Here is a 13,049-nt window from a genome sequence, read left to right as displayed (position 1 = left end):
GCGAGTGGGTTGGTGAGCCAACCTGGCTCACCACAGGTTCAACCCGAGTTAACCGAGTTTCGTGGTGAGCCAAGTTCTTGGTCAATCGAGTCAAAAAGTAACCTGTATTGAAATTTGTAAAGAAATTTCAACCCATAGTGGGTCAGTTGGTCCATGGGTTCTGACACACTTAAAATCTCTATTCTATACTATACACAAGTAAATTTTATACCATGTACAGTTAAGTTTTATAAAATTATACCTATAATTAATTGTACATAAAATTTAGAATTATTAAATGTACAATTAATAATTATAATACAAAAACATATATTAATTATATATTAATTGTACATATGATAAATTTTTAACATACAATTAATTTTGCAATTAATATATACATAATATTCCTAAGATTAATATGCAATTAATATATCAGTATATATATTTAATGTACATTAATATATCAACTATATACATTAATATATAATTAATAATAAGATACATAAAAATTGTACATTAATATTTACATTTTATTTATATAATTAAAAAAATAATAATAATAAAATAAATAATAATAATAATAATGGCAATATGTAAAATAAATTATAAAAATAATTTGTTATTAATATTATAAATATAATTCCATTTTTTTTACTTTAATAAATTAAGGGTTAAATAAATTTTTGATCTCTTTACCTCTTAGTAAAAATTAGAATTAGTTCCTTTTGGAAATCTTGGACCAATTTAGTCTCCCATATGTACAAATATGTAGATTTAATCCTTTTAACCAAACATTTTGTTAAGTTTATTTTACACGTTAAACACATTTCTCAGCTAATATTGAACCAAAAATGTGTCAAACGGTATAAACAACTCAAATACTATCATGAAACACGTTTGAAACTTCAAATAAACTTAACAAAATTTAGTTTAAAATATTAAATCTATACATTTCTAAAGTTTGTGAACTAAATTAGATCAAAGTTTCATAAAGAGACTAATTTCAATTTTTATCCAAAATTAAAGAATCATAAATATATTTAATCCATAAATTAATATATATAAAAAATTAGACTTTCAAACTAGTGTCTTAATAAAAGGTTTGAGCCACAACATGGTCATATTATGATCATTTCTTCCTCCATCATACATTTTTCCTAGCACCCTCTCAAAATTGTGAAATGATTTACACCTTTATCTTTTTCTCTTCATCTCCTTCTTCGTCCATGCCTTCCTTCTCTCATGCCTTCTTCCCATGTCCTTTTCACTACTCTTCATCTTTTCCTTTCTATTGAAAATAATTTTATTTTATATAATATGGAATGCATTTATGTATTCAGGATTGTGTATTCTTAAACATCTCCGGATATGTATTCAAAATGTAAATTCTAAAATAAAGGGTAAAATTTGAATTTTCAAGTGAATGTAGTGCAAGATAAAATTATAAAGGTATAGAAGAAAGAAACACACATGGCAAAGATAAAATTATAAAGCTACAGAAGAAAGAAACACACATGGCAAGTTGAGATGTAATCCATAATATAAAAAGGGTTAAATATGTTTTTTGTCCCTTAACTTTCAGTGAATTTTGAAATTAGTCCATTTCGAAACTTTAAACCAATTTAGTCCTTCATCTTTCGAAATATGTGAATTTAGTCCTTTTAATCAAATTTTATTAAGTTTATTTGACATTTCAAATATGTTTCATAATGGTATTCGACTTAACATTATATATTCAGAATTATAATTTAAAGTAAATTTGTATTCAAAATTTATTTTTTATTTTATATTTCAAAGTATTTCTGCATGGACAATATTAAGTTATTATGAGGCTCAAACCTTATCACAGTCTTGGGATTTCTTGGATGGATATTCCACGATCTTGTCTGTTAAGTCTTCGTTATCGGTTGCTCTGTACATGCTATGGGACGACAGGGTGTATCTATAGAAAAGAGCTCTACAAGTCAACAAGTCAATGAAAGCTCTCAAAGTCAAGACTCAGATTAGGGTGCTAATGAATTACATATCTTTAATTATCTGGGTCCACCTATATTTATTAAGGTTTTAATTATCCTTATAGCATATTACTCGTTAATTGTGGGCCCAAGATTTGAGTTTTCATTACGTTTAACTGGGTTTAGCTAAACTTAATTGGGTTTAACCAAGCTTAATTGGGTCTATGTTTCAGACCCAATTACCTTTAGACATACCTTGCTTAGTTCTGTTTTTGCCTAAGTTAGAGGAGGTTCGTCAACATACCAACATGTTATATTTTCTTTCGCTATCTAGTTACTTGTCATCTGGACATCCATATCCTCTTTCAGTTACTTGTCATCCGCTGGACATCCATATTCTCTTTCCTTCCACTAATGGTTCTGGGTGGTTAACCATTTTTGTCACTATGTAGGCGTCCTTAACTGTATGCAAAATCTATAGTTGGCGTCCTCCTATTCTTTTAACGATCTGGGTAGTATCAACTTTCTTGGTCTTCTGAATATTCATTTCTATTATACCACTATGTTCGATTGTACTATTGTTTATTGACTGGCGGCATGTCTGACTCCTATAGTACACAAAGTATTATAATCTAGAATATAACAATTTGTATTTTAAATTGTCCCAAATACAATAATTTACAAGGGGTGCAGGTTAAAATTATGTAAACACGGGAAGAAATGGCCCATGCTGGGTAATGGACACTTCCCAAATCAGCCTAGTTGGGCAAATGTTGGTAAGGCCACATCCATTAAAACTTTAGAGCCCACATATCAACTCATTATGTCAAGTTTGCAAATGGTAGCTAATATAACTTTCAAAATCAATATAATTATTCGAGAAAACTTTATTATTCTATCGCATTCCCGTGTGAAGTAATCCAAGGGGAAGGACCAAAAAGATGAGTGAGGATAAACTTGAATAGGGAACATAATCGAAACGTTTTCGTTTCATATTATTAAGAGAAGTAATCTTGTCCTTGGCAGTTCAAACTCATTACTAGGTAATAATAGTATACACATACGAACACAACACAAGAAATCCACATGCAGCATAAAAGTGACGTTAATAAATATGTAGGGGAAAAAAAGAACGAAGATATTTTCCTCTGGTTGGATTTCGGAGGCGCTTTTACAGTCCTAGAGGGGAACTTGCTTGCTCCGATCTCATCCTGCTCTTTCTCAAACGCTCAGCGATGATGAAAGCAAGCTCAAGCGATTGTGAAGCATTGAGCCTTGGGTCACAGTGTGTGTGGTAACGTGAGCTCAAATCATCAAATGTAACTGTTCTTGATCCACCAATGCACTCAGTCACATTTTGACCCGTCATCTCTAGATGAACCCCTCCTGCGTGGCTTCCTTCTTGCTCGTGCACATCGAAGAATGCTCTCACTTCAGCCTGATCAAAAACAGTCAGAAACATCATCAGTTTCTTTTCTCACTACTTTATTCTATCCCTAAACTTTATTGCTTTGGAGGTAGTCACATTGATTTAGAAGGTATCCAAATACACTAAAAAAGTGACTTGGTGATATCATGTTTCTATCGACTGGTCTACAAGAATGAAAACAATAACACCCACATGGACCCCAAGGTCCACTCCCACCTAATGATATAGAAATATAACCAATTCCACAATGATATTTCGAAATGAAAATGACCTCACTACAACACTGTTTCACCAACTTTTAAAAGTAGCCCTTTTTTGACCTACCACTTCTTCTAAGTATTACAGACTTCGGGTTTGGTATAGCCCACCATACACGACCTCACTTCAGATGCCAGTATATTCTGTTCACATCCTTCCTTTTTTAATTTTGTTTTTCAGGTCATATTTTTGTCTTTCTCTTACTAGCATGAGATGTTAGTATGTATCATTTTGTAAAAGCATACATCTTTTTCAATGTTTTCCTTCTTTTAAACAGAAGTTTTTAAGGGGTTTTGATTTATCAAAAAATTATGACTAGCACAAGGTGAAAAAAACGATTTTATTTTCTTCCGAGGAAGAGGACAAAAACTTCAACTTCATTTTAGTCCTAACATGTACGCATATTTGAAGCTACTCGACAGCCACCTATAAGCAATTAAAAGTTAGAAAGAGACGCGAGAGTATACCCTGATGGAATCGAAGGGGCGAGTTTTAAGACCACAGGGAGCCTTAATGGTGTTTCCGTGCATAGGATCACTGACCCAAGTGACAATTTGTCCTGCCCTGCGCACTGCCCTGATGAGATGTGGAAGCTTCACCCTCATATTTTCAGCTCCCATCCTAGTGATCACAGTTATTCTCCCTGGTTTGTTTTGGGGATTCAAGATCTCAATGAGTTTCACAAGCTCATTTGGATCCATCTTATCACTTACCTGCCAATAGATAAAAAATAAAGCCACTTAAATCACTATAAATGCAAATCAAAGAAACACTAGACATCAGAATGAAACTGAGTTAAATTGATCAGGGTCAAACCTTAATTCCCAAGGGGTTAGCAACTCCTCTTAGAAACTCAACATGAGCACCATCGAGCTGTCTGGTTCGTTCTCCAACCCAAAGCATATGGGCTGAGCAATCATAGTAGAGACCAGAAGTTGAATCCAACCTAGTGAGGGATTGTTCATATGGCAACAATAAGCACTCATGAGATGTCCAGAATTCGGTTGTTTTCATGATTGGATGATCCACTGTGAGCCCAGCAGCAGCCATGAATCCAAGGGCCTCATCAACTCGGTTAGCAAGCTCACGGTACCTGCCATACCAAGAACAAAAATAATCTACGTCAAGCCACACTACCATTAAAAACAACATAATATACCTTGTAAAAAAAATTGTAAACAAGTACATTCCTCTTATAAACTGTTATCTTGAGAGTAGTAAAAGAACAATTGTTTGTTTCACTGTATGCCATTTCATTACAGCATTCTTATCTTCTGGTTTAGATAATAAAACAGAAGTGAAAACACCAAACACGCTTTAAACATTTTTTCCTAAACTAGGAAAGTGTCAAAAAAGTATAAACATCATGGGTGCTGAAATAAAATGGGAGTGAAAGACATCAGGGACGGTCCTTCGGTGAAAAATTACCGATTTTAAAAAAGTGGAATGATATGGCATATGATATCTATCCGAGTTAAATACTACAAAATTCGGAAATCCATACACTCCCCCTTCTTTAATATACCGTCCAATTTGGCTCGGTAGTATGCATGCCAACCAACAACACTACACAAATATGCATGGATATAAATTTTGGAAAGATTTCATTTTGCCCAGCAATCTATGGCATTTATCACTTAGATAATTCCTACAAAATTAGGAAATACATACACTCTCGATTCTTTAATGCATCATCAATTGTAGCTACATACACGCGCATTCACATCAACTACACAAATACGGATACAGTCTAATAATTTTGGAAAAATATTTGTTTTTTTTTTCTTTACTTTTGCTATACAATTCTTGTGAAATGTCAAATCACTTAGCAAAAGAAAGAAGAAAGCAAAAGTTGGCTGTCTTTTTAATGGGTGTGTGTGGAGGTATGTATAAAAGAAAAGAAAAGAAAAAAAACACTAATTTCCTAGACTGTAGTGGAGACAACTTCAAACGAGATTCGCATATCCTGCTAGATATCACATCTCACTAATACAGGTAAATAGGGTTGCCAATGAAAAGTCTCCAAAGTCAATCCCTTACGTCAAATAAGTGAAATGAACTCCATTAAACAATCATCAGATACCACTGTTTAAGAGGAACTTGTGAAACTCGTGCCGATTTAAAATAAACTTTAGCCTAATTGCGAAACGGAGAGTTAGCTTTTCGGAGAGAAACAAAACAACCAAATACCCTCCACCACACATGCATCCCCCCACTTATCACAAATATCAAACAACTGTTTACCTTATCTCCTCCAAAAAAAAAAAGATTAAAAACAAGCATTTGCTTTTTGTTTCTAAATAATTAAATTAGTTTTCACCCAATTTTACAAAGGAACCAGAGTAAAAACTTTGCCTGATCAATCAAACAAAAATAAATATATATATCATTAAAGTCAACTATGACCCCATATACCAAGTACCCTTCATAGAACCTAAACAAGCAAAAGAAAGAAGCACAATTTAGATTTCTTTCCTTTACCGATAACAAACCAACCTAGATTTCATGTAAATCATGGAACCCTTTATCAGGAAGGATTGTTCAAGTGCAAAGAAAAAGTAAAAATTGCAAATTGCAAATTGCAAATAAATAAATAAATACCTATCTCCCTGTTCACTGTGCTCGGTGAAGTCCAAATTCCACTGAGTAACCCTCTGCATAGCGGCATAACCTCCAGTGGCGAAAGCTCTGAGAAGATTAAGCGTAGCTGCAGCTTGACAATAAGCCCTGATCATCCTCTGCGGATCCGGAATCCTTGACTTCTCATCAAACGCATCTCCGTTAATATTATCTCCTCTGTAACTCGGAAGCTTCACGCCGTTCTTCTCCTCAAACGAATCCGATCTCGGCTTCGCAAACTGCCCAGCCATTCTCCCCACCTAAACAAACAACAACGCCATTCAAATTCACACTCACACCATCATTTCAATTCACAGCAGAATATTCTACCGAACAAGATTGTCTCGGTTCGAATTTTTTACCTTGATGACGGGCATTTGGCCGCCGAACATCATGACGACGCTCATCTGGAGGAGGATTCGGAAGGTGTCACGGATGTTGTTGGCATTGAACTCCTTGAAGCTTTCGGCGCAGTCACCGCCTTGGAGTAGGAAGGCATTTCCGAGAGCAGCTTCGCCCAGGCGCTCCTCCAGCGTCCGTGCCTCGCCGGCGAAGACGATTGGCGGAAACGCCTCGAGCGTGTGGAGAACGGACTCCAGATCCTCCTTGCTCGGGTACTCGGGCAGCTGCAGGGCCTTCTTCGCCTTCCAGCTGTCCACAGCCCATTTTCCGGCCCGGGACGGGGCCGGGGCAGGCGGGGACTGGGGCTTGGGCTTGTCGGAGACCACGGGGTTTTTGGCGGGCTCAGCCGCGTGGACGGCAAAGATGGAAGGAGATGGGCCGGGCCTGGGCTTGAGGGCAGGCCTGATGTTGGTGGATGGAAGGAGAGGGTTGGATTGGGGGATGAGAGATTTGGTGGGAATGAGAGAGTTGGAAGTTGAGGAGATTGCCATTGTTACTGTGAAGAGAGAGAAAGAGAGAGAAAGAGAGAAGAGAATGGCAATGATGTTGTAGAAATGGTGTTTGGTTTTTGGGTGTGAGGAGTCTCTCACACAGGTTTTGTGGGTGTTGAAGAGGGTGTGGGGAGTTTGGTGAGGGTTTTATAAGGAGACGATTCAGGCTGGGTTGTTGCGGTGTGTGTGTGTCTGGTAGAGACGGAATGGTGGTAGTTGGGAGAAGGGTGGTTTAGTAATTTCAGCGATGGTTGGGTGTGCTAGTTGGCAATGAGGTCAAATATTTTGAGGGTTAATTGTTTTCTCGTCTTCACCTACTAATCGCACCTCATTTGGGCGTAGGTGTGGCGGCGTTGCGTGGAGGAGGAGTGAACGACCTAGCTAACATTTTTTAAGGGTTTTTTTTTTCAGGAAATATTTTTTTTTTTTTTTTCATTCAGTAGCTTTAAAAAGAATAATAAATAAAGAACTCGTTTAGCCGCAGGAAGTTTGGAAGTCCAAGTGATGGATTTAGTTTTGAGGGGCGGCTTGAATAATTTATAGACTTTATATTTCTTTAATTTTTCTATTCAAATAAATAGACAACTTTTTTTGTTAAATTATTTTAAAATTGAGTAAAAAGAATTACATCATTGACACAGCGTATAAAATATATAAATTCAGTACATCAATTCTATAACAATTTGTCATGACAAGTGAAACAAGTTTCGTATCATAGAATTAAAGTCAGTATATATAATGGCTTTTATAAATTTAGATAATTTAGTTTTGAAAAACATTAACTGTACATAAATATATTAATTATCTAAATTATAAATTGAGATAATAAAAGTTCTCTTTTAGTATAGATTAGAATATAGTTATATTAGATATTATTAGGGATTATTTTAATGAAAACAACTTTAAGATTTTTTTTCTTCAGCGAGAGTACTTTCAGAATCTTTTTCCCCTTAACTTCCTTTCTTAATCTATCATTTTCATCTTTATATTTTAAACTGAAATTTCATTTTCTTAAATATATTGTCAAAAATTGGAAATGACTTTATATCACAATATAAATGGTTTATCATAAATATGAAATGACACTTATATATTAAAAATATTTATTTATTACAAACTCTAATTATAATATAATTTATTTATTTCAAATTGTGTATTTAATTTTTAATTTTACTTATATAAAATGAATATTTGTCTTATGCAGACTAAAATACTATTTTTCTTCCCAATTCAAAGCATGATCAATATCATCAAGATTAAAAAACATATCAAATTAAACTAAGTAATGATAAATGAATTCAAATACATAAAAGCGACAACGAATAAGAATTTGTACACCAATAATCAAGAGAAAAAGAAAATTAAAAGATCCAGGATAATTTGTCCTTAAGAAATCAAAGAGAAACAAAAGATGACTGGTACAGTTGTAAAAAATTTTATTTGAATTTTTCTCTTTTGTGTAATAGAGTTACATACAAGAAATTAAGTATTTTTTGTATGACAGGTAAATATTTTATAATTTATTGGACGCGGATCTTTATCACATTATAAATTACGTTATAAAAATTTATATTTATTTTAACTATTAAAATCATAAATTTAATATACAATCTAAAATCTCTCGATATAGTATTTTTTTTCCTTAAAAATAACTATTTTGAAAATACATACCATATAATTTACATCAAATAATATTATTGTTCACACATACATTTTATCTTTATTATTTTAAAATATCAACATTCATTCTTGATTCATCAGATACAAAAACATTCAATCCCAAATATTTATCAAAAATAACAATATCATCAAAATTCAACAATCTCGGATAGGGATGGCAACGGGACGGGGCGGAGACGGGTTTCGCTATCCCATACTCATCCTCGCATAAAAAATTCATCCTCATCCCCATACCCAAACTCAACGGGTATCAAACTTTTGTCTCATCCTCATCTCCATCGGGTAACGGGTATAATCTCTTACACATACTCGTACCCGTGTTCTAACTACTTCAATATTAATTTTTATAAAAGAAAAAAATTACGGTAAAGAAAACATAATATTATCAAATATTCAATATTAGGAGGATGATTGTTTCTTCCATATCAAATACTTTGAAATAAATTATAATTGTTTACATTTTAGATTAGAATACCAAATAAAATTTCATGAGAACCAAAACATTTATTAAATTTACAAACTACAACATTGATTAACTTAGTTGATAAAATTAAAAAAATATTTCAAAAAAATATAAAAGGAAAACAAATATTCAAATTAAAATATATTTTAAATGTTTGTTTACTTCAATTTTTTAAATTCTAATGAATCTCATTTTTATACACTAATAAAAGTTATAATACATCACTTGATCAAAATGACACAAAGAACAAATAATAAACATAATAATAAAATTTTGACATAGATTTTGTATCTTTTCAACTTCAATATATGTTGGATAGTGACAAAAAAAATATTCATAGCAATTACATTAAATTTTTATATTGTAGTAAATAAAAGTTATTTATACAATTAAAGTGAAAAGATTACAGTATGATTAATAATGAGTTATAAAATAACAAATAATTAGATAGAATATATCGAAATATTATTCTACATAATGAAAATAAACAATAAATAAAAATATTAAAAAACTAACAAATGTGTGTTTACAAATAATTTGATAGACTATTGAAAGAAATCGCACAAAGAAAACCAAATGTATAATTAAGGTATCATAAGATGAAAAATACCTTAGAGAACTAATTATTAAATTATGTTTGAAGTGGTTAAAATTAAATAGAAATATCATTAGTGACCAAAAAAATTGTCATTAAATTACAAATAAATTAGTAATTAAATTGGTCACTAAATCAAGTACTGATTCGATCATTGAATCGGACACTAATTTAATCATTGATTCAGAAAATAAATCAACTACTACCACAAATGATGAAAAATAGTGACTGATATGGGTTACTGACTAAATCAGTCACTATTTCATGTTTTTCTTGTAGTGAATTATCATATACTATTCCTAAATATCATTATATATATATATATATATATATATTATTTTAAGGGTTAAATATGTTTTTGGTCCTTTAAGTTTCAGTGAATTTTAGAATTAGTCCCTCTTCAAAATTTTATACCAATTTAGTCATTCATCTTTACAAATGCGTGAATTTAGTCATTCTTACCAAATTTTGTTAAGTTTCTTTGACATTTTAACCGCATTTTATAATAATATTTGAGTTAACATTGAAACTAAAATATGTCAAACAGTGTAAACAATTCAAATACTATGATGAAATGCGCTTAAAACGTCATATAAACTTAACAAAATTTGTTTAAAAGGACTAAATTTACGCATTTTTAAAGATAAATGACTAAATTGGTCAAAAATTTTGAAGAGGGACTAATCCCAAATTTCACTGAAACTTGAGGGATCAAAAACATATTTAACCCTTATTTTAACCACACATAATTTAAAGTGAAAAAATTACAGTATGATTAATAATGAGTTATAAAATAAAAAATAATTAGATAGAATATATCGAAATATTATTCTACATGATGAAAATAAAAACAATAAATAAAAATATTAAAAAACTAACAAATGTGTGTTTTAGAAATAATTTGAGAGACTATCGAAAGAAATCGCACAAAGAAAATCAAATGTATAATTAAGGTATGATAAGATGAAAAATATCTTAGAGAACTAAGAAAACTTTTCAAATATCAACATATATACTTAATGGTTGAAAAATAACGAAAATTATTTTAATGAAACAAAAGAGTTCTTCAAATTAAACAAAAATTAATAATAATAATAATAATAATAATAATAATAATAAGTAAAGAATTTTTTTTATATTACCTTAAATTGAGAGTATAAACATTCTCATGTGAAAGGAAAATATATAATAAATAAAAATATTAAAAAAATAATAGAAATATTCAAATGTGAGGCATAAAACTTTTTTAATTAGCATACATCATTTTAACATAATTACATAAAGGTTATGATAAGATAAAAAATATATTAGAGATGCGAATGAGCTTCAAATAATTAAAATAAATAAAAAATAGAATATATATATATATATATATAGGGTTACTTAATTAATTGTGAATATTTTAATAATTTAAACGAGAATGGAGATATGGCGGGGATATGTACATCCCCATCCTCATCCCCATACCCAACTGAAAAAGTCAGGGATTCCCCATACCCATACCCATACCCAGTCAATGCGGAGATTCCCCGTCAAAACGGGGACGGGTTCGGGCAATACCCACGGGGACGGGTTTATTTGCCATCTCTAATCTCGGATAGTTAAAAGCATTTAAAATATATATTTTTCAAAACTTTTTGAGATAATATTTTTCTCAACCATAGGCATGCTCCTCCACTAAACAGCCTTTGGAAGTTCATATTTGATAGCTCGCTCAACAAGAATAAGTTTATCCAACCACCAATCCTTTTAGATTTTTTAACAAATAAATTTTGTCTGGTCAGGAATTGGCTTGCTTAGCGACATCGGGAGAAATTTGCCTAATGACCAAATCTTCTTTAAGCTCTTGATTTTTTTATAAAACTAATTTCGTCTAAAAGAGATTGGCTCGTCTCGCGAGCCAAAATATTAAGAATCCTATTTAAAGGCTCGCCTAGCAAGCAATGTTTTATGAGCTCTCTAGATTTTAAATATTCAAATTTCATCTAGTTAATCTGCATAATTCAGAAACCCAAAATAATATATTTGATTGTCAAATTAGCTCAAATTGAGTTTTTTTTTTCTTCATTTCTTATACCTAACATTTGTTTAGTTCTAAAACAGCATCAACTTGAACCAAATTGACTCAATTGAAAATACACTAGCTTTTTATTATTCACATATAAAATTTCAATTACACATGCACAAAAATTGTTCATTTCAATTCAACAATCACCAAAACACCCACTACTATAACAATAAAATATATTTAAGAAAAGATCAATTTTGGTGATCATGTCACCGCCAAATTCATATCATCTAACATAAAGTACTATGAAAAAGCAAACTAGCTTCCTTTACCGAAGTTAAGTTTTTTGGTTCAAGCTAAAACTCCAATAACTACCACTTTCTCAAGATACTATACCTATGCACAGAAAACTTAAATCAAGGATCCAAAAATACCCTTATAGTCCTAGAAAAACATAAATTCACCCAAAAGAGTCATATGCCAACACATTCTCCTCATGCATACAAAACATCTCAAAATTGACTTAAGAAAAAGTAAAGATGAACTTAGTCACAATGAAATTTTGATCGAACAACTTGTTTCACTTTAAATCTGGATCATTATAGCAGATTTTATTCAAAAAGATGAATGAATCTATTAGAATCTTAAACAAAAGTCAAAATAAATGAAAAGACAATTTTTAGATAAATGGTGATCTTTTTGAAAATGAAACTTAAATAATCAATTTTTCATATTTATGAGATTTAAATTTTAATAATACAAAATTATCATTCTAACTCAATGTAAGACTTAGACTCACACTTGAATTTTCTAACAATCTCTCCTCTAGTGTGAATCCTTTCACATTGGCATTTCTCCCTTGAGCTAACCATGACTACCCTTACTTATACCACCGTTCACAAATGGGACACGCTTGTTTGACCTTCTGTCAAGAAGACTTTCGATACAGAAAGGCGTCTAAGTCGACCACCAAGACAAACATTAAGCTTTGATACCACTCATAGGTCTTTCGAGGGAGAATCACATAGGAGATTCAACATCAATGAGACCTAAGTCTAACCCACATAAAAGATTAACACTACTTCCAACCCAAAACTTAAGGCAATGATTTTATAGGTTTTTTTCCTTATACGGTACTCAACTTTCTTATTTTTACTCAATGTGGGA

At 31.6% G+C, this 13,049-nt stretch overlaps 1 protein-coding gene across 1 annotated transcript; it reads right to left on the bottom strand.

Moving 5' to 3' along the window:
• Positions 1–2,894: 2,894 nt before the first annotated feature.
• LOC114193498 (phospho-2-dehydro-3-deoxyheptonate aldolase 1, chloroplastic-like) lies at positions 2,895–7,331 on the bottom strand. The gene is made up of 5 exons (XM_028083325.1): positions 6,606–7,331; positions 6,226–6,503; positions 4,441–4,717; positions 4,092–4,337; positions 2,895–3,375 (listed from the first exon to the last, which is right to left on the bottom strand). Exons 1-5 carry the CDS (start codon positions 7,134–7,136, stop codon positions 3,109–3,111), a joined length of 1,599 nt encoding a protein of 532 aa, XP_027939126.1. The 5' UTR covers positions 7,137–7,331; the 3' UTR covers positions 2,895–3,108.
• Between the last annotated feature and the right edge of the window lie 5,718 nt (positions 7,332–13,049).

The sequence above is a fragment of the Vigna unguiculata genome, chromosome 8, assembly GCF_004118075.2.
Source record: "Vigna unguiculata cultivar IT97K-499-35 chromosome 8, ASM411807v1, whole genome shotgun sequence".
NCBI classification, from domain to species: domain Eukaryota; kingdom Viridiplantae; phylum Streptophyta; class Magnoliopsida; order Fabales; family Fabaceae; genus Vigna; species Vigna unguiculata.
The sequence above is the reverse complement of the archived record's forward strand: the minus strand, read 5'-3'. Positions and strand labels throughout refer to the sequence as shown.